At 40.3% G+C, this 26,730-nt stretch overlaps 1 protein-coding gene across 1 annotated transcript in view; it reads right to left on the bottom strand.

Annotated features, from left to right (window-relative positions):
* Positions 1-26,730, bottom strand: part of MCCC2 (methylcrotonyl-CoA carboxylase subunit 2) — a 63,746-nt gene that overhangs the window by 4,061 nt on the left and 32,955 nt on the right. The window contains exons 8-16 of the mRNA XM_068535479.1: positions 22,691-22,755; positions 17,250-17,349; positions 17,044-17,139; positions 13,831-13,903; positions 10,773-10,849; positions 7,833-7,899; positions 4,221-4,377; positions 3,226-3,340; positions 1,291-1,376 (exon numbers count right to left, since the gene is read on the bottom strand). Coding sequence (XP_068391580.1) covers positions 1,291-1,376; positions 3,226-3,340; positions 4,221-4,377; positions 7,833-7,899; positions 10,773-10,849; positions 13,831-13,903; positions 17,044-17,139; positions 17,250-17,349; positions 22,691-22,755 — 836 coding nt within the window. The remainder of the gene's footprint in view (positions 1-1,290; positions 1,377-3,225; positions 3,341-4,220; positions 4,378-7,832; positions 7,900-10,772; positions 10,850-13,830; positions 13,904-17,043; positions 17,140-17,249; positions 17,350-22,690; positions 22,756-26,730) is intronic.

Genomic DNA, 26,730 nt, shown 5'->3' with positions numbered 1-26,730 from the left:
GTTATTTTTCAAAGTTTAATACTCTAACTGTCCTTGTGAATTTCAAAGTCTTATGTAGAAACAAACGAAAAACTATAGGTGAGCTTACAATGTATATTTTCTCTTTAACCTTTTATATGATTTTCTATTTCCTCTTTGCTTCTACTGGCTACTATGTAAGCCTATTTAAGTGATGGTAAAAAGAACGTTTACTTCTCAAATCAAAGACTACAAAATATTTTGTTCTTAATTAAGTGAATCAATGACCCACCACAGCAAAATATACCTGTACATTTGCTTGTAGAAATACATATTAACAAGAAGAGAAACAGGCTTTTCAAAAATCCCAAATGGTACTAATTGAATTTTGAAACTAATTATGCTCTGAGAAATAAATATGTTCAATTTTTCCTGCCCCCCAACATCAGGAGCAGTGCCTGCCACAAAAGATGCATTTGAGGAACTGACATGGATTCTAACTTTTGATTTTCTTTTCTCCCTCCTCTCCAGTTTGCCTTCACAGTAAACGGCATAAATCACAGCGTAACCCAATTTTTAAAGGACACATATAGTTATTTTCTTTTTTCCATCTGCCCAAGGGATAAAAGAAAAACATGAAGCTTCAATTATTCTTCAGAATGTAGAACACTGAAGTTGTTGAAAAAAGAGGTATGAAAGCACACGCATGTCTCCAACGGGGACAGCTGTGATAATTTATTACCTCATTTAAGTGGTGTAAGAAACAAACAGAATAAGAGCCGCCATGGTGTGTGAGGTAATTGCTTAGTGTTGACATGTGGACCCTGGCTATGAATAATCACCTTCTGAATGCACAAGCTCACTTGTTAACAAGTGTCAGTAAGTGTTCAACCATTTTCATCTTTAAATGGGATAAAAACAAAATAATCAGAGAGGGGGATGACAGGAACCCATTAGTGCAGAACTAATTCCTGAAGGTGACACAGCCAGAACTATAGCTCTCAACTTCCCAGCCCCAGTGCGGTCCACCTCTGGCCACGGTGCTCCTGCAGGCCTTGGACCACTTCAACTAGGAGCGGGGTAAGGGAAGAGGGGTGGAGAGTGGCAGAATCAGACCAATGGTGATGGATCCAAAGCCCAGCCTGGGAGAAGGAGCGGCATTTCAGCACTAAGCATTCCCATTATAGAAACAACAGTACAAAATTGTGTCCAAACGTTATTTTTTGGTTCCCATGTGGGTTGGATCATGCCAACTGCTCAGATCTCTGTAAAGCTGCTGCCCTGACTGCCAAGATGTGCCCATCAAGGAGTCAGTTATTCTCTGGCTCTCACCTTGCACTGGAATAGTAAGGGTTTCCTTCCTCTTCAAACCTCTTAATGATGGGCTCTTTTAAAGTTGCTTCATCAGCACTGGAGAACTGAAAGAAAAGGCACAATGAGTAAGGCCGCTGCAGGGGAACAACAGATCCACTCAAGAGAACCTCAAGAAAAAAGGGGCAACAGATTTCATGAACGATAATGTTACAACCAACATCTGCACATTGATGTATCGATTACGTGGGATGCTTTAATATACATGATCTCACCTGAGACATGAGTATCAAATTAGTGCACTGTTATATCCCCCTTACCAGAGCCAATGTCCTGAGGCTGTTTAATGTCAGGTCAAAACCAAAGGTATCACATATTCCAGCAGGGTATAGCAATGGATGTGAATTATACAATATAACAAAGGGCTATATTACATCTTGCAGTTTCTGTATAAGGAGGTGGAACAGTAGGGTATTTTCATTCAAAACAGCTAAAATGTTAAACATTTTAAAGCTTAAAGGGATAAAACAATAAGGCCCATTTTAAATAACCTCTTCAATTTCCCAGATAGCTGAGAGAGATTTTTCCCTAATTAAAAATTTAATGGCTTGCCCATCCGTATTGCCAGAAACAAGTGATAATTCAGATGTTAAAATCTTTATGCAAACTAATTTTGAAATCCTGAAAAGTATTTTCAACTTAAAAAATATTCCACACCAAAAACCAAGTGATTTTTTTTTCAAATAAATCCAACCTTTTATGTACTTTCATCGTTTAATATCATTTATAGGTCCAGAATTTGGAGGGAGAACCACTAAAATCCTATACTTTCCTTTCACATATAAAAATAGATGAATTCATATATCTGTATATCAAATTAATCAAAGCACAACTATTTAATAAGATATCACCATACTGGGCTAGAATTTAAGACATGCCTTCAAAATATCAGGTAGAATTTCATATCCCCCACTCCCCACTACATACACACAAAAGTAAAGCTTTCCTTTTGCTTGGATACTAGTTAGTACTAAAGTGCATCTGAAACTTCAACTTAAGTCTGCAGAGTTACTGTTGCTTGGAAAAGATAGCTGGGGATGTGAGGCATGGATGCGATGCATTCAGGGAGGCAGGAACCACCCTCTGGTTATCCCCACTCCACAAACTAGGAGGTTGACCAGATGATCAATCTCTAAATGGCAGAAGTGAGAGCCTGAGAAGGCAGGGCCTCCTCCACATTATGCCCTGTTACGATGAAACAGTACCCCTAAGCAACTTTAGGAACATGCACCAATCATTTTATAGGCCTGCTGCTTACACAAAATAGTTGTAAGTTATAATAAAATGTAAGGCAAAATTTCAGATGAATCTCTAACAGAGACACAAACAAAAGAATCCATCTCAAAAGCAGCTACTTGCTGATTTGCTTTTCATTAAGCTTCCAGTGCCCTTTCCCTCCTTCTTCATTGATACTTTCACAGTATAATAATGGTATTCAATTCTCATTACACGATGGGGCCCTCCCACTAGAGGTATCCTTAACAACAATCTAAAAGTAAAATAGGAAACACAAAATTCTGCTGCTTTAGGTCATAAAATCAAAGACATAAGTCAGATTTATTTAAATCTCACTAACTGCAAATGACTAAGAATCAAACATCTTCATGCCTCAGGCACCCAGAGACAAGAGTTTGTTAAGTGTTTTCTTGGAGATTCTGAAAAGTTTGTAAATTACCGCAAGAAGGTACTTCAAGTGAAATGGCTCTAAAAAGAGAGATGGAGAATGTGTAAGTCTAAGTTGCTAAAACAATTTCCAGGTCAGCATCTTCTAGATAGAGCCAGGCCCTGAATGTTGGAATCCTAGCCACAAACTTGGAGGGGTTTTGGGTATGCTGCTCCCTGGCTCCACAGTGTTCTGGTGAAAGTCAAACCCGGAGACAAAGAAACAGCACTTACCTGTTTCCCTTCCCGTGCTCTTTGGTCCTTTGCTACTGTCGCTAGCACATTAGCTGCCTGCTCTCCTCCCATCACTGAGATGCGAGCATTTGGCCACAGGTAGAGAAATCTTGGGCTATGGGGGGAAAAAGGAAAGAATGATCAAATGAATTCACTGTACTACACAGAGATTTTCAGAGGCCCACGTTTACCTTTTAAATCAGCGGTTCTTCATTCTGGCTGCGCATTACAATTATCTGGGGATTAAAAAAAAAAAACAATGCCTAGAACCCACCCCAGAGTAATCTCCATCAGTGGGGCTTCAGCATGGTAGAATTTTTAAGCTCTCCAGGTGATTCTGATGTCTGTTTTGATAAATAGTATTTTTCCATTTCATCCAAATTTACGGCAAAAAAGTATTCAAAATATCCTCTTATTATGTGCAGTTATGTGCTGTTTTCCATTCCTAAAATTGGTGATATGTGCCTTCTCCCTTTATTTTTTAGTTTTAACAGGGGATTCTCAAGTTTGTTAACCCTTTTAAACAAAGCAACTTTGGGCTTTCCTGATTCTTCTATCTTTATAATGTTTGTACTTTATTATGTCCTGTTTTTATTTTTCTTGTTTTAATATGCTGCTCTTCTTTGAACCTCTTCAACTGGCTGCTTGGCTCACTGATTTTCAGCCTTACTTCTCTTCCAGTATATAATATATAATTAAGTCTACACACATGTCTCAAAGCAAGACTTTAGACACATCACACAAGTTACGACATATAGTATTTTCATTATCAGCCATTTCAAAATATTTCCTGATTCCCACTGTGGATTTCTTCCAAGTGGTACTTTTAGCATTGAATTTCATTTCACCCCTCCAGATGATACAAATTATGGTATACTGATTAAGATTTGTGAATGTCATTCTATATTTCAAATAGCCTTGAAGTAAACTGACCATTCATAATGATACTTGAAGTATGTTTCATTCTTTCAGAGAAAATCATGACAACCACCTACCTAAATGCTCTGCCACACATCCCATAGTTTCCAGCTCCATAAGAGCCCCCGATGATGACAGTTATCTTCGGCACATTGGCACAGGCTACGGCAGTCACCATCTTGGCGCCATCCTTGGCAATTCCTTCAGCTTCGTAGTCTCTACCAACCATAAATCCTGTGAGAAAAGAACAGAAAGAGAGCCTCAGGGTGATGAGATTAGTGCGCAGAAGTCATTTTCACCAAGGTACTAGAAGGACATCTTGTCACCCTTATATTTTACCACAGGCCTCTCACCCTAATAAAATATTTATATGTGAAATATGCCCCCCACAAATTTGCATTAAAAGGTAAAATAAAATCTTCTCTAATCATTTAAAAAATTGTTTAAATGGTTCATCTGGATGCACACAGAGATCCTCAAACAAGATAAGAATACAACGTATCTTCAAGAAATTATCTCAGAACAATAGCTTGGTGATGAAAGAACAGGATATGGCAAGCTAAGCAAAAAGTACTATGGCAAGCCCAACTGTGAGGGCTTTAGGATTCACTGACCTGGTTTAAAATATAGATTATTCCTTCTGAAGCGCTGCTTTAACACTTTGATGAAATAAAATTAATGTTTCATAGAGATGCTGAGTCCCTGTCAGCGACTCAATAGCAAGATAAAAGAATTCTCATTATAATTGTAGGATCCTTCTACTTTTCCAAGCTCCCACCCAGCTCTGTTGAAACTGGTCTGCAGCGTCACTGGGCTTTCCAGGCCTTGGGGTTCTTCCTCTTCACCTTATAAACGTCGCATCAGGCTTCATTTGTCTCCCTCCGCACCCAAAGACTCACGTGCCTACGTGATGGTCGCTGTTCTTGCTTTGCAAATCTCCAGCAATGGGTAATCCAATTCAATTAAACCATGTTTTATGGATCACCTGTACTTGCTGTGGATACAACAGGACTGATGTAACAAGCCCTGCCCGCACTAGGCACCATCTGCTTCCCCTGGTCACCTGCCCTGCCCTCTGAACCGGGCCCTCAGAATAGCTCAGAGACTCCTTTATCTATTTTATCTCGACTCCCTGTAACATTCCCACAATAGCTATCTCAAATATCGACTCTCTTTAAAAGCCCTCACCTACCACCCACCACCCTATCACCCCACTGTGCCTCTAGTCCCCGTGAGTGATTCTGCCTTGAAAAAGAAGACCGAGGCCATGTCACTTGGCTTTCTCTAACCCTTCTTTTTCTCACCATAAAGAACAACATAATCATGCTGCCTTTCTTCCTTTACTCTCATCTCTGTGGAAGAAATTAGAGCTACTCAAAGATTATCCCTGAGCCCTTTCTCTTCTCTCTGGGTGTTATCTATTCCCGCAGCTTTAAACACCATCTCCATGTTCTGAGGATGTCTCCACGTTCACCTCCAGCTAACACACCTCTTCGGTGCTCAAGACTTTTCAACTGCCCACCATATATTTCCAAACGGATACATCTGAGGTCCCTCAAATGCAATGTTGCAAAACCAAACTCAAACTCTGCTCTCTGACCCCAACCCCACAAAAAATAAAGCACAGTGAAAATGCAGGAATCTTCCAAGCACACGGTTTAACTTACTGGTGGTTAATAAATCATGAGTCATTATTAGAAACAAGGTCTCTGGCCTAGTGAAGCTTCAGAGTACTTTTACCTGCCCTCTTAGAAGGTCTGCCACATAGGGCCCTCTCTGGCTGCCTTCTGGATATAACTCCTCTCAAGAGTCATCTAACCAAATATCTTAAACTTAAGAACAGCACCAGATGAAGATGTTTTAGCACCAGTACAATGTAAAGCCCTGCTGACTGTCAAGGCCAAACTCCTTCTCATAAAGGCATGCCTGATCCCAACAACTAATTAAGGACCTCTCCTTCCTTTGAACCTGAGCTAACCACACGTGACTTAGAACAGCGGTCCCCAACATTTTTTGGCACCAGGGACCGGTTTCATGGAAGACAATTTTTCCACGAGCAGGGCGGCGGCGGGCGGGGGGAAGGCTCAGGCGGTAATGCGAGCGATGGGGAGCGGCAGATGAAGCTTCACTCCCTCGCCCACCGCTCACCTCCTGCTGTGCGGCCCGGTTCCTAACAGGCCGTGGGTCAGTACCAGTCCGCGGCCCGGGGGTGGGAACCCCTGACTTAGAAGACGGGGGGAAACATTTTTTTAGCTAATCAACATATCGGAGTGCCTCCTATCTGTCAGGCACCATGCAACACACAAAAAGTATAAATAGGAGAATCACAGAATGCCAGGAAGAAGAACTCTAGAACCCTAAGAGCCCTTAAAAATCATTTCATCCGTCATGCTAGGATCACCCATGGAACATGAAATCAGACAGTTGACATTAGTCTTATCATTCTTTGGAGTCAAAACACAAATCGCGGAACTTCCCTGGTGGTCCAGTGGTAAAGAATCTGCCTTACAATGCAGGGGACACGGGTTTGATCCCTGGTCAAGGAACTAAGATACTACATGCCAGGGCAACTAAGCCCGTGCGCCACAACTACTGAGCTCGTGTGCCTCAACTAGAGAGCCTGCATGCTGCAAACTACAGAGCCCATGCACTCTGGAGTCCACGCGCCACAGAGCCTGCACGCCACAGCTAGAGAGAGAAAACCCCCCGCCACAACTAGAGAGAAGCCCACGCACCGCAACGAAAGAGGCCGCATGCCACAACTAAGACTCAACGCAGCCAAAAATTAAATAAATAAATAAATAAATAAATAAATAAATAAATAAATAATCTTAAAAAAAACCCCTCAAATCCCAGACTTTGGTTCAGGATGTGCATGTCCATTTAAGATGTTGCTTCACGTAGAATTAACTGCACAATGAAAGATAAGGAAAAGGGAGGACCACAGCATGTACTTAAAATCCTTTATGGGGAACAAAGTACTGGGAAAGAGACCATGGGTCAGATAACACCCTCCAGCACTAATGAGAGTGTTACTGGCCGAGAATACCCTGCTGTTTTCTGGGTGGGTGGGTGCACATGTGCAGGAGTAAAGGAAGGCCACTCAAATGTTTGTGATACACTTGAAACTCAGAAATTGCTTCACTCAAAAACATGGATAAATTCCCCCAAATATTCAAGATTCTTGAAGTGTTAACCTTTAAAGATAATCTAGAGAGAGCATGTCCAATAAAGCTGTTATGATGGAAGCATTCTACGTCTGCACTGTCCAATACATGAGCCATACTGGACACTGCAGCTCTCGAATAAATGCAACCAAACTGGTTAAGCTATTTTCTTTTTCTTTTTTTTTGGCTGCGTTGGGTCTTCGTTGCTGCGTGCAGGCTTTCTCTAATTGCTGAGAGCAGGGTCTACTCTTCGTTGCAGTGCGTGGGCTTCGCATCGCGGGGGCTTCTCTTGTTGCGGAGCACGGGCTCTAGGCGTGCAGGCTTCAGTAGTTGCGGCGTGGACTCAGTAGTTGTGGCTCGCAGGCTCTAGAGCACAGGCTTAGTAGTTGTGCTGCAAGGGCTTAGTTGCTCTGTGGCATGTGGGATCTTCCCGGACCAGGGCTCGAACCCATGTCCCCTGCATTAGCAGGCAGATTCTTAACCACTGCGTGGCCACCAGGGAAGTCCAAGCTGTTTTCTTACCAGTAATGTTCTGAAGGAACAGCAGAGGGATATTCCTTTGGCAGCATAACTGGATAAAATGAGCTCCCTATAAGCAAATAAAATAAAAATCTTTTTAGTGGGAGGTTAACAAATCTAATCATCATTTACCCTGCAAACAACACATTTGGGTCAAAGAAAGAGTACCCTTGGCTTGGCTAGTCTGACCTTATAGTAACAGTAATAATAATACTACCATGGGGACCCACTGTCAATGGAACATGTGACTACAATTTGCACTGTACTTGTTTTGCACAGGCACCTGTGTGATGACTGGCACATGACTGTAGGCCAACTCCTGTGTCAGAGATGAAGTCAACCACTAATATTCCAAACAGCAAGTGAAACTTCAGGAACAGAGAAGAAAGAATTGCTTGTCAATGAGAATTTCTGAGCCTCACCATAAGGCAATTCTCTGGTTCTCCACTTTAAAAAAGATAGAATATAAACCCTGCTGGGATACCTACGTTTTGACGATCACTTGAAATTCTTTCACGCACCAAGATTATAGTAAAATACATCTTTCTTACCAACATACTTGAAATAAAGGGGATTTTTTTTTTTTTTTGGCTGCGCTGGGTCTTCATTGTTGTGCGCAGGCTTTCTCTAGTTACGGCGAGCGCGGGTTACTCTTCGTTGTGGTGCACAGGCTTCTCATTGCGGTGGCTGCTCTTGTTGCAGAGCACAGGCTCTAGGCATGCGAGCTTCAGTAGTTGTGGCACACAGGCTCAGTAGCTGTGGCGCACGGGCTAGTTGCTCCGTGGCATGTGGGATTTTCCCAGACCAGGGCTCGAACCCGTGTCCCCTGCATTGGCAGGCAGATTCTTAACCACTGCGCCACCAGGGAAGCACAAATGGGATTTTAGATGAGTGCTAGACACCTTTTAACCCTGACTTTAGGAAATTAGTTATTTAATGACACAAAAATATAACTTCCTTTCCCTATCTTCTAAAGATTATGTAAGAAAACACTTAAAGCTGTTTCCTTTTATATTTTACTCTATTTGCAGATGCCTTTAACTTAGCTGGAAATGCCTTGGCAAGTACAAGATTGCAAAGCAATTGCTCAACCTCAAATACGAGAATGAGGAAATCACACAGACTTGTGGAGTTTACTTCAACAAATGAAATGTCAGACAGAGGCCAAACACAGCTCTCCTCCCGGATTTATCTGTGACAAGCCAACAAATAAAACAAGGCGGCGTTTGTTGGCCTCAGTCTGACATAACCTCTATTGAAATAAGTATATTATATAGTCATTAAAAGTCAGTGTATTAGGGGCTTCCCTGGGGGCTCAGTGGTTAAGAATCCACCTGCCAATGCAGGGGACACGGGTTCGAGCCCTGGTCCGGGAAGATCCCACATGCCACGGAGCAAATAAGCCTGTGCACCACAACAACTGAGCCTGCGTGCCTAGAGCCCGTGCCCCGCAACAAGAGAAGCCACCGCAATGAGAAGGCTGCGCACCGCAACGAACAGTAGCCCCCGCTCGCTGTAACTAGAGAAAGCCCACACGCAGCAATGAAGACCCAATGCAGCCAAAAATAAATAAATTAAATAAATTTTAAACAGAAACTCAGTGTATTAGAAATATTTAATTTTTTGGAAACGCTCACTATACATACTATTAAGTGAAAACCAGCAAAACTTCTCTATATATGGCAAAACCAATTTTGTTTAAAAAAAGAGGGGGAATAGAAAAAAACTAAGGAACCATAATAAAATGTTACTCAAGGTTATTTCTGGCATGAATGTAGATGACTTTTATTTTCTTTATTTTTACTCTCTTATTTTCGCCTTATAATCTCAGTGGGGGAACAATAATGAATAGCAAAATCCAGAAACTAACTTTACTAATAAAACGTTCTGCCAAAGACAAATTCTTCCTAATTAGGATATGAAAGTGCTTAATTGCCTGTTACCTGCCTCAGTAAGAGAACTTTTACCTTGTTATTCACTCTATCATTTGAAGAGGAAAAACAAAGCTAAACCTTTTTATTTTCTTAAGAAAATATTTTATCAAATAAGTACATGAATTGGGCTTCCCTGGTGGCGCAGTGGTTAAGAACCCGCCTGCCAATGCAGGGGACACGGGTTCGAGCCCTGGTCTGGGAGGATCCCACATGCCGCGGAGCAACTAGGCCCGTGAGCCGCAACTACTGAGCCTGAGTGTCTGGAGCCTGTGCTCCGCAACGGGAGAAGCCGCGACAGTGAGGGGCCCGCGCACCGCGATGAAGAGTGGCCCCCGCTCGCCGCAACTAGAGAAAGCCCTCGCACAGAAACGAAGACCCAACACAGCCAAAAATAAATAAATAAATAAATTTATTAAAAAATAATAATAAGTACATGAACTACATTTATCCAAGTTTAGGTAAATCTGAGACAATGATGTATGAAATTGAATACTAAGCCAAAAGATATTCATGAATTCCCTCTTTTAAAACCAGAGCTTCAGTAACAAGACCCATTATCTTTCCGTTTCCAAAAAGTGAAAATATAATCAAGTTAATCTGATACAGGATAGAATAGAGCAGATCATGTCTCAGAACCATATGAATAGTATGTTTGAACCCCTCGAGTGCATGAAATACTTTCAAGACAAGTATTCCTATATTCTTAGAAAATGTATACATCATCCACAGCAGTTATAATTCAACCATTAAAAGAACTTCCCTAAATCAAACATTTGTATTTTTAACAGTGCTCAAAACAGTTCATCATATTCACGTAAACCTCCCTAAAGCTGTTTCAAACATTTAACACGCACACACATGCACGTTCACACGTATAGGCACACAATGTTCTGTTTGCTAAGGCATCTGGTTAAATATTTTAAAGCTTTTATGTAATAATTTTCATTCATTACTTGATAATGTTTAAATTAAAACAGAAAAACCTTGAAACATTTTTAACAGTACTTGCCTTTTTTGCAGATTCAGAAAAGAGAACTCCATTGTTTCCAACGATACCTATTGGGTATCCAAATATTCTAGCAAATCCTCAAAAGAAAATTGAAAAAAAGTTGTATGTATTTCAGAGGGCTTTTAATTCACAACGAACAGACATATTTATACATTGTTTAATTTCAAATCAATGTTTAAAATGTAGAGATTTCGTCTATGATACAAAATAGCTCATGCCTTAATTTATTTCTAAGGTACTGGAGTCTGGGTTTTTTGCTTTCTTGAAAGGGGTGTGTTACATATAAAGTTATCCACTTGTCTGACCAACCAGTTTGGTTAGATGATTGGATTAGTGTGTCATCCGTTCATTCATGTAACATATATGAGTGCCTACTATGTACCAGACACGAAGGGTATTCTGATATAGAACAAATCAGAGACACAGATCCCTTTAAAGGTCAATGTTCAGAGCCATCGGCCAGTTTCAGGTGACTAGCTTGCCTTAAAACGCCTGAGGTAATGACAGGCCCTTGAAATAAAAGGGATAAACTCAACAAAGACAAACTTTTTTAAAAAGCAGGAATGCAGTCAAGCCTGGTGGTAACCGAGATTAAGGTAAGAAATCCAGTTAAGCTTAGAAGAAGAATAAATCACTACACTTTCATTTTCTCTGTGTTTGCATCTTTTTCTTTCTCCTTTCCACAAGTTTTGTTTTTGTCTCACTACCACTTCCACTACCACTACACACACACACACACACACACACACACACACACACACGAGAAATAAGAGAGAAGAAAAAGGGGGAAGAAAACCCTGTTATTTTGTGAAGTAGACACTTTAGGTGATTCCAGGAGGCTATTTTGTAAATGTGAAGGATGTGACTAGAGACCTTCCCAAGAGTGATTTTCAACAAACCTACTTGACTAAAAATAGGCGTCAAATACTTGGAAGCCAAGTGTCAACAAACTGTGCTTGTGAGAGGGGTCACAGGAAGCTCAATGCCAAAGTTCCTGGACCAGGCTCTGTGTCCAAGCTCAAGCTTGGACAGGCTGCCACTAAGGCCCCTGGCGTGGGGCGCCCGACACAAAGCAGGTGCTCGAAGATTGAATGGTTAAGAGAGAATGTCAACCTACTGACAAGCCAGAACACCGAAATTTTTAAGGCTTATTTTTGTTCTTTACTCTGGCTTTGTCTTAATTTTTAAAAGCCTTATGTTTATTTAACATGTTAAAATGAAACACTGATTTGCCGGTCACCTTGATTTCTCTTGGTCTTTCAGACCTAAAATCCCAGCCAAAACCCTGGGCTACACACCCTAAATGGCACTGCCACTTACAGAGGCAATTCAGAGAGGGGCAAACCTCCCCAAAGTTCTAACAATCCACTCTGAGTCCTGACCCATCCCACAAAAAGAGCTGGGAATCTCGCACGTGTCTCAGCAGCACGGTGCTACCCCTGAAGGTGTTCTGTCCCGTGAGCTGTTTAAACTTTCCATCCACCCTTAGTCCTGCTGAGTAGGGCGCATGCCCCACTACACGAGGGTCACCCATGGAGGGAGCACCTTCACCAACTTCCTATGGGCCAAACAAGAAAGCAAAATGTCTACGAAACTCCTAGGCCTACCTATGGCAAGTGCAGGGGCAGGAGGAAAGCTGTAAGAGCTGCCAGAGACACCCGATCCTTAGAAAAACCTGTCCTTCTCCCTCCTCACTCCCACTCATGGCCCCCGCATTCATCCTTCCCTCTTCCTTTCATGCCCCTTCCCCCTCATGCCCCCTCCCCCTCATGCCCCCTTTCATCCTCTCTTACTGCCTCCTCACCCTCTCATCCCCCCATCTCCCCTCATGCTCTCTCCTTCCCCCTTCACCCTCTCATTCCTCTCTTCTCCCTCTCACTCCCCAGCCCCCCCCCCCCCCCCCCCCCGCCCCAAACCTTATTTGAATTCCAGTACAGACAAGAAGAGATGGAGATCTGCCATCTGGTAGATCTACCGCTGGTATTTTAGGGGGCAAAGGTACCATAAGCATTTTAGCAAGGCCAGGGCAAATACATAAAAACAGATGACAAAGACAGCCCATCCGTCTCTGAGAAAGAAGCAGAAACACCTCTGACTTGTTTTAAACTGCTGCACAATGAGGGTTACATCCTGAACTATTTGGTGACAAATCCTGTCTATGTATCAAAGAAAAAGCTCTTAATCACTTAAACACCTAAATACAAACACATAAATTCCACTTCCAGTGTGAACCCTTCTCTTGCTCACAAATCAGACCAGGAGAAACTGCTGTGACTTATCCTTAAGCCTCAATGTATATTTGCAATTTGGATTTTTGCAGCTAGTTGTTTTTTCTACTCTGATATGCTGTCTTCAGATTAACTACTACATTTTGGAGCTTCTTTAAGACCAAGTAAAATGCCCAAATTTGTTTTGCCATTTGTCCAAGATAGATTACTATGGACCTGGTGCCTATGTTTCAAATATTTCTTCAAAGGCTTACAAACGTAACAGTTTAGGTGAATGAATTAACTTTTATAAACATTCTTATTTTGTTTTTTCAGACTTGGTATTCTGTCCTGTATTCTCAATCTAGTCTTTGTGTAGATCAGCATAAGACCTACACAGAGGTGGTGAGAAGGTTTAACTCAGTCTACAGTCTTCTGGGAAACTAAAACATCACACGTAACTTCACAGTCGAACTGAAGACTAAAGAATAAAGAAGACAGTGCTGAAATTTTCAAAATAATTATAGTCATCCAGAGAAATTTTAAAAACTACAAATATTTTTGTTAATTTTACTATGCTAAGAGCCTTTTTATACAGCTAATGCTACAAAGTCACAGAATAATGGTCTGGATCAGAGCACCTTGCCCTCATCATTTTAAATTCTGGATCCATGAAGGCATTCAGCTACAAGTGATCTTTACAAAACAGCTCCTTTTGAGTACTGACTCACACGTTTATACCTCTCTGAATAACAAAGCTCATGCCAAGTGCATCAGGGCCATGAGACAAGAGATCACTTATTTTCAAAGCAGCATAAAATGTTCACATTTTCAGTTCTTCATCTTTATACCTGTAACTAATGTGTCTCCATATAAGGCTTTAAATTCATTGAATCTGCTTCCATCCACGATCCTAGCAATGACCTAAGAGGAAAAATAACAATGTCCCTGAGCAATTATATTATAGAAGAATTTTTGCATTCAAGTTATTTGTAAGGAAAACAAATTTGTAATGAAGTTGTCACTTTCACAAAATTTCACCCTACTCAGAAAGTCTTCTCAGTAGAATTTCACTTGACATGCATGGTTAATCCCCTGAAGTCATTCTGGGCCCTGATTTTACACTTCACTATAAAAGCAACAGCTCCATGTTGTATACCAGAGAAGCACAGAGACTACATGGGCTGGTTGCTAGACTCAGAGCTTCAGGGGCTGTCAAATGTATTGGCTGAGAGTCAGGGATTCAATCAGAAAGCAAGGTCCTACTACATGTCACAGGGAATAATACTCAATGTTTTGTAATAACCTATAAGGGAAAAGAATCTGAAAAAGAATATATATATATATATATAACTGAATCACCATGCTGTACACCTGAAGTTAACACAACATTGTGAATCAACTATACTTCAATTAAAAGATTATATTAAGAAAAAAAAAAGAAGAAAGAAAGCAAGGTCCAGCCTTAGAGTCAGAAGACTTAGGTTCCAACCTAGGGTATAACATATGATTTATGTGTCCTGGAGTAAGGCATTTAACCCCTCTGAGTCTCGGTTCTCACTTCTGCAGAGATGGAACAAAGTTGTGAAGATGTGATGAACTAGTAATAAAGGAACCTAAGAAAATAATGCTGAGATGAAGAACCAGCTCTGACTCCCAGCTTCTCCCAGCTCTACCACTGGGAAACTAGAGTCACAGGCTGGTTACCTAAAATCCCTGAAGCTCAGTTTCCTCATCTGTTTAAAAAAAAAAAAGTAATAACAATAATAATAATACTTAAGAGCTAATAACATTGCCTGGTACTCATCAAAAGGTAGCTATTATTATTAAGCCTTCAATAAAGGTTCACTGATTCTGAATCTGACATACATACACATACACACATATAATTAATCTACACAGAATCAAAGTTACTAGTTTATCCTCCATATTCATCATTATACATCAGGACTATTTCAAAGTGTTCTAAACATGAAGCATATTCCAAATTTTTTCAGAAACTATTTTAGATGCTACACATCATTTTTTCTATCCAGTTTGAGCTTCCTTTTTCCTGTTTACCACATCAATCAAAGCCTTATTTTATAAGCTGCAAAGGCTTGAAAAATGAGTGAATAGCTTACTTTGAATTATATTTTAGTTATTTTCCTGAAAGGTCAAATAACATAATGGAGATATAACAGTTGTCTAAGTGCTATGTGGCTCCAAAATTACACCTTTTGAAAAACAAACACATAGCAACGACCATTCTTCCACACAAAGATAAAGCCACTCAAAAGGTCAGAGCAACCTAGGGCCACTTAATGTGAAACCCCCTTCTATTTGCTTTACAATGAAGTCCACTCAGCCACATAAAATATACCAACTCATCTTCACAAAGACTCAAACTTTAGGAAGCAGACATATCATATGGCACTACTCCTATTTCTAGGAGCAGAAATCAATGCTCAGAGAGGTTCAACCCCAGTACCACTGACTAGGGAAACAAGGACTAGAACCTGAGTTTTTCAATTAATATCCCAATGTTGTCCCACAGCTCCATATGCTAGTAAGACCACCATACAAGGCTTATTTGCAATTACAGAAATATATAATAAATTAACATCACAATGATGAACATGAATCAGCAAAAGGTAGAAGTCCAGGATACAATTTAAGAAGGCAGAAGTCTATCTTTATAAAAAGATATCCATTAAAATGAAATTGAAGGCATGGATTCACATCTGTTTTGCTCATTTCTGTACCCCTAGTGCCTGAAACAATACCTTCACGGAAAAAGCACTCAATAAATACTGTCGAATAAATGAAAAAAGTGATTATGCTTGAAAGAATGAATCCTTAGCCACCTAGAAAACTTGACTATTAGAACAACTCATTTTTCAGGCACATCAGATTGTAAGTGCCATTTTTTTCTGTGCCTGTAATTAATTAAAAAGTCAAACTAAAAACCTAATTCTAAAACTTACAGTTAACTAAATTACCTTGCTAAAGTGAAGTACCAGTTGAAGTTCCATTAAAATCCAGCATTTAAGACCCTCTAACAATAATAGGGTATTGCCTAAATAAATATTTGTACATATCCATAAGTGGGATATTACATTCTTCAATTCATCCAAAAAAATATTTACTGAGTGCCTACCATGTCACCAGGTACTAGTATAAGAATCAGGATCTAACCACAAAAAACATTTCATGAAGAAGTTTTAAATAATGGGGAGATGTTTATAATTTAAACTGGAAAAAGTAGAATTAAATATATATATATCAATATACGTATGTATGTATATACTATCTGAACTACATAAAAATGTATACATACACACTAAGCCAAAACACCAAAATACTGGCTGCTTTCTCTGCATGGTGGAATTACAAGCAACTTTATGTTTTTCTGTATTTTCTATATTTTTCACAGTTAGTACATAATAGTTTCATAGTCAAAGGGAAACATAACAAAATATTAAGGCACAGAATCTGATTATTAGGACAATTTCCTAATTTAGAAAGTATCCTACCAGATATGGATACTGAACAAAATAAAAGACTACATGCTATATGCAAGCACTAAAAATTGTCAATCTAGACTACAGAAGACAATCTGTAACCATAGCAACATCTTCAACTGCAATCAAATGTCTAATCTTTGCTCATGTCATATTGATCTAAAAGGGTATGTTTTTTCCTTTCAACAACTTACTGACATTTCATCCATTTCCCAAAATAAGAACCCAAAAAGAAATAGCTGGAAATTATAAAGTTGTGCTACATCATTCCTAATGTCCACAGGAATATGGAGTTATGAACAAAGCAAGCTTAGTCATCGTGCAATGAAAACTTTCCAGTAATTAAGAGGTTCCCCCGCCCCTCTTTTAGTAAGGTATCTTTCCCTTATATGTCATTCCTTACTGAGACCCACAACAGTCCCTTAGTTTAGGGATGAACATATCTAAAACAGACTTCAGCTTTGAAAATGGATACACACAGCTTATAGTTCAAACAAAGTTTAAACACATGTCATAAACTATGATAGCATAGCTTACAGCTCACAGTTCCACTTTACACACCTCTCGGACATCAAAGTTCCTCTTAAGGTTGGCACCAACTATTCCATACAATTCATCAGCAGGAAATAAAGGATCTTCAGAAGGTTCAATGGTAACCTGCAGAAATATAGAACAATCACATTAGCCTATTTAAAGACATTATTTCAAGGTGACATAAGCCAAAATGCTTTGGGAAAATAAAAAATATAAGAACAGATCCAACTCACATCCATTTTCTTCTGATAATTTAGATTCCTTACAATCTTCCTAGCTAAGTGAAGGGCATGATTATCATCCAAAGCGTAGTAGTCACTTACTCCAGACTTTCTACAGAGTAAAGCACACTAAAAGAATCAGAACAGGGAAAAGGAAAATAATTAAATCTTAAACCCTAAGTATCTTCTCTCATCTAAGGATGACGTCTTTTTACTTCCAAAACACTTTAATAACTGTCATCTAATTTGACCTTCATAACGTCCCTGGCAAAACAGTATTAACCTTGTTTTACAAACAGGAAAAACTGAGGTACACAAAAGTTAAGGACCTTGTCCTAGGACCACCAGCACCTGCATAAGAACCCACACCTTCTATTTTTCAATCTTGACCTTCTTCTACTGGACCACAGGGCCTTATTTAATGCTCATCCCATACACCTCAGACAAAATCGCATATGATAAAGTTCAACCACAGCTGGCATGCTTTCGTGATGTAGTTGGTAACAACAAAAAGTGTTCGTACCTCACTGAGACCCCAGTGAAGATGCCAACTATGGCCTCTCATTTCTGAGAGACTGCTGAGGCCTTCCTTACCAAGTTACACCCCAAGAGTAAGCTGCTGCAGGTAGCACACACGAAGGCTTGAAAACGCTGTTCCTCAGATCAATGGTGAAAATGGGTATTGATAACATGGAACTGTGGTAAGGGCCTGCTCAATTTCAAGTGCAACGTGAATAAAGCATGGGCGTGCTCTGGTTCCAATTAGATGGCTTGTTGTTTCACTTGTAGATGTACTATGACTTTCTAATAAAGTATTAAAAAAAAAAACTATGAAGTCAGGCAAAAATATACACCTAAAGGGACTTCAGTGGCAGTCCACTGGTTAAGACACCATGCTTCCACTGCAGGGGGCACGGGTTCGATCCCTGGTCGGGGAACTATAAGATCCCACATGCCACGCAGCACAGCCAAAAAATAGAAAAAAAAAAAAATATATATATATATATGTGTGTGTGTGTGTACACACACACACACACACACACAATCCCTGAAAAAAACAGAATTTTAGTTCATTTTATGAGCAAGAACTAAGCTACCGCAATCTAAATTTTGATGTCTTATCTAAGGAAAACACCAACTCCTTAGGCGACGTCTTAGAACTGGGCTCTCACAGCGGTTTCATGTCACTGTCCCCCTCGGGCTTGGGTGCTCCTCAGTAAGAGCAAGGACCATGTGTGCTCCTCTTTATAGTCCTCCAACCCTTTGCAAATAGCAGACCCTTCAGTTTCTTTAATTTAGTAGGACGTTTTACAACTGACCCTGTCTTCCAAATGCTTCACAAATACCAGCTACAATTGCTGACTTCTAGCTACACTGTAGTAACTCAGTAAGCAAAGAAAAGCAGAAGGGACTGCTTCCAAATCAGTAAATATTTAAAATAAAATGCCGCCTTTTTTTTTTTTTTAATAACTATTTATTTATTTATTTATTTATTTTGGACTGCATTGGGTCTTCATTGCTGCGCATGGGCTTTTCTCTAGTTGTGGAGAGCGGGGGCTACTCTTCATTGTGGTGCGCGGGCTTCTCATTGCGGTGGCTTCTCTTGTCGTGGAGCACGGGCTCTAGGCGCGCAGGCTCAGCAGTTGTGGCACATGGGCTTCAGTAGTTGTGGCTCGCCGGCTCTAGAACGCAGGCTCAGTAGTTGTGACACACGGGCTTCGTTGCTCCGCGGCATGTGGGATCTTCCCGGACCAGGGCTCGAACCCATGTCCCCTGTATTGGCAGGCGGATTCTTAACCACTGCGCCACCAGGGAAGTCCTATAATGCCTTCTTTTAAAAACTGTCTAGCATTTACCAAAACAGCAGGAAAGGGAAAACTTTTGATGAGACACTCTACTATGTAAAGCTTTGTGTCAAATTAACTATGAAGGATGACGAATCGGAGACGTACAAATACGTATTTACAATGACAGAGAGAACCCAAAGCGAGTTGTGACTAGTAAATTTTATGACACTGTTCCCAAAAAAGCCATTGTCCCATGATTTTAAACAGGCTATTATGAATGATAATAGCTAAAAGTAATAGAGCACTTAGTATGCCACAGACACTGTGTTGTGACGCAGGAACTATTCATATCTTCATTTTACAGATGAGGAAATGAGGCTCCGGGAAGTTATGTAGTTTGTCTAGTCACAAGGGTAACAAGTGAGGCAAATGGAAGATGAATCCTAGAACCTACACGCCTAACTTGATATACCGCCTACACCTTTTATGGGCACCAGATGACTTTTTTTAAACTGTCAAAAAATTTTTTTTAGTTAATGCTCCTCAAATACTATCTTCATCTCCTTCCCCTGATTAAGCTCCTCAAATACTATCTTCATCTCCTTCCCCTGATTAAGCACCTACAAACAGTGGCAGCCCACTTTGTCCTGTTTCTATTCTACCCGCATCCTCTCTCTCTCCAGGCTGAAACATCTACTTCACTGTCTCCCTGAAATGGTCAGTAAACGGCCAGATAAGAGAGAAATGCTGCATCTCTGCTCACAGTAGCGTTCACCGAAATAAGCAAGTCTTCTGTTTAAACCCAGGCAGAAAACTCAAGCTCTCGAAGCTTTTCTCTGCCTACCTCAATTCTGCTCCAGCTCTTCCCTTTATCATTCTTCCTTTTGCCTCTAGTTGTAAAACTGGAAGCATAATAGCTTATTTGTTTTGTAATTGTTTTTTAGTTCATTCATTTATATCTCTTACCTGCCGAGTTAAATTATAAATCCTTGAGGGCAGGGACTAGGCCTGAAATTTTTCTGTATTACTCATAACACTTAGTACAATCAATCTATCCACAAATAAGTGCTCAAAAAGAAAGGAGTGAATGAAAAACTGAGGTAAAGGTAGGTTCCTTAGCCAACTCTTCAAAAGGCAAGGCAGTGTTCTTTGATAGGAGGGTGGAAACGTTGTACCTATTTTCCGTCTCCCACCTACTAGACTGCTCCCACAGTCACCTGCCTCCCTGGTTTGGCAAAGCAAAGAAAGGTTTACTGCACCTCCCAGGCCACCAAGCTCAATGGTTAGATCTACCTGTCAGTTACGTCTGGGTTCTTTAGGGTCTAGTCCTGGACCCCCTTCCTTGTCTACACTCACCTCAGGGTGAGCTCACCTAGTCCTATGGTTTAAATTCCACCTCTATGTTGATGGTTCTTGAGCACGGATCTGGGCTCCAGACTCTTACAGTTAACTGCCTACTCGCATCTCTACTTGGATGTCTACTTGGATCATCTCTAACTTAGCAGGTTCAAAAGCAACACTTGATCCCCCTGCCCTATCCCCAACTCTGCCCCTCCCCCAATCTTCCCAATCTCAGGAAATGAAACCATTTCATGTTATCATCTTTGTCACCTCACTTTACTGTGCCCCATATATGAAATCCATCAACAAGTCCTTCAATTCCACCGCTAAAATAGAGCACAAATCTGATTACTCCCCTCCTCCATTCACTACCACCATAATTATCTAAGCCACCGGCACCTCTCACCCAACTCTAGCAATAATTGTATGCTATTGATACAACCACCCAACTGGTCCCTCACACACACTACTGCCAACCCTCTAAGCATTCATTCTCCATTTAGCAGACAGAGGGATTTTTTTTTTTTTCTAATGAAATGTTTAATAATAGCACAATTTCTCCTTAAAACTCTTCAATGGTTTCCTAATTGCTCATAAAAGAAAAAGTCCAAAACATTTAATGACCAATTATGATGATAAACAATAATAATAATGGCAGTTAACAATTACAGGTACTTATTTTAAAGCAGGTATTGTTTCAAGCAATTTACACATACCATCTCATTTAATTCTCATAAAATTCTAGGAGGCAGATGATCTTCTTACTCCTGAACTCTAACCTGAAATGGGAAGACCAGCGATGTGATGGAGCGGCTCATGCCTGACTCACGAGAGCCAACTGTGTGCATCTCTTCCTGATTCCATGTTCAGTGGTGTCCCGCTGGTAGCTTAAAATCAGCTATGGCAGGATAATTCATACCACAGATATTGGCAGATGCCACAAAGCAGGACATTTTCCCTCCTCAGTGAATCAGCTAAGCATTTACCTGCTATTGAGCATTTAGCTAAGCTATTCCCCATCATTGCAAGCAGTCTGCATGGACCTTCAATGGACACTAGCCCCTCAAGCAAGCCCTAGATAGCAGCTCAGTCACAAGCAAATGTAAGTCCTCATATGACTTCCCCAACAACCCTTAAGATCAACAGTCTCCCCTGCCTCTCTGCACCTGTATGCTTAGATAAAATCCCCATGGAACTTACCAATACCCCAATCTTCTGGTTTGATTGACCAATCCAGCTGTAGTCAGGGGACCCCAAAGCACTCCAACCATGGACCCTAATAAAAACATGTACCCCAGGTCCTGTCTCTCTCTCTGGGCACTCTGCCTGGACCGCCTCATGTGGCCCCTCAAGGTGTGCTGTGTACTCCCTCCAGGACCTGTGACTGATAAACTTCTCTATTTCAAATTCTCTTGTGGTCTGTTGTTGAACCACGGCTCACCATCCAGCACCCTGTGCTCCACTTAACAAGTGTTAATTAAACAAAGGCATAATGCCTGCACACCACTGGGTTAGCCCCACCTTCTATATGCCTATACTTCTTTGTAGCCCTTATCATGTATACATATTTATATAATTTTTTGGTTATTATTTATTGCCCACCTCTCTGACTAGACTATAAGCTTCTTGAGATCAAAGACAATGTCGGGCTTCCCTGGTGGCGCAGTGGTTGAGAATCCGCCTGCCAATGCAGGGGACACGGGTTCGGGCCCTGGTCTGGGAGGATCCCGCGTGCCGCGGAGCAGCTGGGCCCGTGAGCCACAGTTACTGAGCCTGCGCGTTTGGAGCCTGTGCTCCGCAACAAGAGAGGCCGCGATGGTGAGAGGCCCACGCCCCCGCTTGCCACAGCTGGAGAAAGCCCTCGCACAGAAACCAAGACCCAACACAGCCATAAATAAATAAATAAACAAATACTTTAAAAAATAATTACTCCCTTCTTTAAAAAAAAAAAAAAAACCACTCTGAGCCTTCCTTCCCTTGCAAATGGAGGGTGCTAAGAACTTTAAAAAAAAAAAAAAAAAAAAGACAATGTCTATCTTATTATCTCAAATACCTAAACAGTGCCTGGCACATAACAGGTGTTCAATGGATGTTTGTTAAATAAATAAGAAACCTGTTTCTCCAGTCTTTCTAGGCTATAATGAAAAAGTTGATGTTCTTGCTTAGAAATGGAACTCTAAAGAACTGGACCCTAAAAGAGCAGATCTAGAACAAATAAACTGGTTTGATCTGGCAAGTTTAACACCTGGAAAAAATAATTTAACACTTCTTTTAAACAAACAAGTGACAATCAATCCTGGAAAGAAACAACTGCTTCTGTTTCACCTGCAGTGAAGATCAGCACCTCCAAGATCCTCAGCTGACACCTCTTCTCCAGTGGCTGCTTTAACCTACAACAAGGATAAAAGTCAATGGTGAGTTTTCTCCATCAGAGATACAGTAAGTCTCCTACAAACAAACAAGTTCCGTTCTGAGAGTGCGTTCGTAAGTCCAATTTGTTCGTTAAGTCCAACAAAGTTAGCCTAAGTATCCAATTAACACAATCGGCTATACAGTACTATACTGTAATAGGTTTATAATACTATTCACACAAATAATACATAAAAAACAAACACAAAAAATAAAGAAAATATTTTTAATCTTACAGTACAGTACCTTGAAAAGTACAGTAGTACAGTACAACAGCTGGCATAAAGGGGCACGTTTGCATCTTCAAAAGTTCGCAACTTGAAGGTTCGTATGTAGGGGAATTACTGTATTAAAATGCTGTCCTACACACCTCCTAACCTGATTATATCTACCATTCTTTCTTCCCTAGAACTAGACATTTTGTTTCTCATCCCACCCACCTAGGTAAACCTAGATAATATTGTCTCTAGTCTACAGACGAGAAACGTGAACCCACAGTCACTAAGGAACTTGCCCACAGCCCCTGAGCAAGGGATGGAACCTGATTTGAACCCAGACATTCCTGGTCTGAAAGCACACTCTCTTTCCCCTACATTATTCTGCCTCCACACCCATGTTAAAGCCTTTGTGTCTGTGCACATGCTGATCCTACTGCTGGGCTCCCTTCTCCCTCTCACCCACCCGGTGAATCCCCAATTATCCTTCAAGCCCTGTCTGCTCTGTGTGGCTTTCCCTGACCTGCCCAGGCCTTTTTTTTTTTTTTTTTTTTTTATACAATTTATTTATTTATATTTATGGCTGTGTTGGGTCTTCGTTTCTGTGCGAGGGCTTTCTCCAGCCGCGGCAAGTGGGGGCCACTCCTCATCACGGTGCGCGGGCCCCCCACTATCGCGGCCTCTCCCGTTGCGGAGCACAGGCTCCAGACGCGCAGGCTCAGTAGTTGTGGCTCACGGGCCCAGTCGCTCCGCGGCATGTGGGATCCTCCCAGACCAGGGCTCGAACCCGTGTCCCCTGCGTTGGCAGGCAGACTCTCAACCACTGCGCCACCAGGGAAGCCCTGCCCAGGCCTTTTAACCATTAACGACACTCCATGGTTTTAACAGAGCAATGTTTGCTCATCTGTGGTTCAAGAGCATTCCACCTACACCTCCAACATGGCATCTACCAGACTATATGTCAGTAATTTGCATGTGTCTCTGTCATCTCCTCTATACTGTGAGTTCCTTGATGGCAGAAACTGTGATTTATTCATCTTTGGACACAATACATATATTGAAGTAACGCTATTTTTTCACCTTTGCTGAAAAATTCCAGTGACTATCAAAAACACCCTTAAAGGTATAATATCTTTAAGATGGGGGGAAAAAATCTCCATGATTACCCACATCTAAGATTCAGCATAATATGACCAAAAAGAAAGAAACCTTAAGTAATAAATTAAGAATGACTTAATTATAGGGACTTCCCTGGTGGCACATGGGTTAAGAATCCGCCTGCCAATGCAGGGGACGTGAGTTTGATCCCTGGTCAAGGAAGATCCCACATGCCGCGGAGCAACTAAGCCCGTGCGCCACAACTACTGAGCCTGCGCTCTAGAGCCCGCGAGCCACAACTACTGCAGCCCGCACACCTAGAGCCCGTGCTCCGCAACAAGAGAAGCCACCGCAATGAGAAGCCCGCGCACCGCACAGAGAGTAGCCGCCGCTCGCCACAACTAGAGAAAGCCCACACACAGCAATTAAGACCCAACACAGCCAAAAATAAATTAATTAATTAATAATAATTTTAAAAAAGAATGACAATTATAGCCTGAGAAATTCGAACAAGAAAAAGCAAGAAAAATCATTTAATGCTAAATGCCAACCTGATCCCTTAGGAATCATTTATTGATTCCTACTTCTTTGGGGTGGTCGATTTGTTTCTTTTTCTTCAAGTAATAAAAGAAAAGCTTTTATTAGAATAAGGAATACTAATCTAAAATACAGCATAGAAATGACTTATTCACTACATCAAAAGCTCTGTCTTAAATAAAATATTATTCCACAGGGAGAGGTAATTAAATTTTTCACCTCCAATTATGCACCCCCAGAACTAAATTCTTGATTCTCTTCTTCCCAAAAAATTTGGTGTAAAATAACATTCAGTCCAGACAATAACTACTTATAAGAGGTGTCTGGATATTTAAAGTTGTAAAAACGAATAAACGTCTGACATATGATAATTCATTTTCAGGGAACTGACTGATATCAACTGAAAAAATAAAGATTTGTCATCAGTTAATATTTATGGAACACCCACAACATGTTTGAAACTGTGATATGTATAAAGATGATAAAAGTCCAAGAGAAAATGAAAACTGCTCATTCTATTAAGAAACAAGTTTGGATGATAAACAAAAGGTAGGAGAACAAAAAAACTCCTTCAAAAATTTGTCTTATTCCACAGGAAACTTTGCTCAATACTATGTAACAACCTAAATGGGAAAAGAATTTGAAAAAGAATAGATGCATGTTTATGTATAACTGAATCACTTTGCTGTACACCTGAAACTATTACAACATTGTTAATCAACTATACTCCAATATAAAATAAAAAGTTAAAAAAATTTATCTTATTAGTATGCATTTTTTTCCAACCACGTTAAGCTACTGAAAGCTACAACCTCACATTATGTGTGAAACCTACAAAGCCTTTTCTCAATTTTCAGTGAAACAAGCATCAAAATTTAGAATTCTCAAGCAGATAAGGCTGCTGCTGCTTCTTTTTCTACCTGTAAATACAGCCTTTTGATGGTAGACTACTGAACAAGGTTTAGTTCTCTAACAGAACTGCAGACTTCAGCTGCTACCTTGCTTCTTTCTGAGGCACAAGTTAAATGTGAATCCACTGAATAGACATTGTAATGCTGACCTTTAGACAAAATCTTCTCTTGAAAACAGCATTATTTCAGTATCATGACACTACGTATATTCCCAAAAAGATGTTTTAAAATTTTAGTCATATCTTTACTTATTCTCTAGTGAAAAATAAACAAGAATTACCCAGGAAAGTTTACTACACATAGGTAAATTAACAAACAATTGCTATCACACATAGCTAGAGAAATATTGAAGAATAATATTTAATATTATGCTGTAGGCTTTTTGAATAATGCCTTGAGACTTTTAATTCATTTGAAAAGGCAGCTCTTCAGGCTCATCTGATCCTCAGTAAAAGTTATTAAAAATTAACACAATCATTTGGAAAATACACTTATTTAACATCAAAGTACAACATCTTTTAACGTACTCTTTTTAATAAACTTGTGTTAATATTCCAAAACCAGATTAATTCTTTGACAGACTTTTGAAGCAATAAACTTACTTTTTAAGATATAATTCACATACCACAAAACTTACCATTTAAAAGAATACAATTCAGTGTTTTTTATTATATTAACAAGGCTGTATAACAACCATCACCACCACCTAATTCCGGAACATTTCATCGCTCCCAAAAGAAACCCCATACTCATTAGCAGTCCCTTCCCATTCTACCCCCTCCCAGTCCTTGGCGACAGCCAATCTACTTTCTGTCTCTATTAATTTGCCTATTCTACATATTTCAGAGAAGGGTAACTATACAATATTTGTTCTTTGTGTCTGGCCCAATGTTTTCAAGGTTTGTCCATGTTGTAGGATGTGTCAAAACTTCTTTCCTTTTTATGGCTGAATTACTCCACTTGTAGGTTTATTATAGCTTTAGAAGTTCCTTGACATTATTCTTTTTACCTATTTAATATTCTTGGATTTTACTTACGTAATGGGATGTTTTGTTGTAATCAGTAGAAATTACCTGTGTCTTCACCCAGCCTCTCTTTATCACTCTGAAGCCTAGGATCATGTTGTGACATAAGCAAAGCAGGGTGACAACTGCTTTCCTGAAAATCACAATGGAGACGTCCAAAGGAGAGATGA

Source organism: Eschrichtius robustus, chromosome 2 (assembly GCF_028021215.1).
Source record: "Eschrichtius robustus isolate mEscRob2 chromosome 2, mEscRob2.pri, whole genome shotgun sequence".
In the NCBI taxonomy this organism is placed as follows: Eukaryota; Metazoa; Chordata; class Mammalia; order Artiodactyla; family Eschrichtiidae; genus Eschrichtius; species Eschrichtius robustus.
Note: the sequence above shows the minus strand (reverse complement) of the source record. Positions and strands in the feature narration are given on the sequence as shown.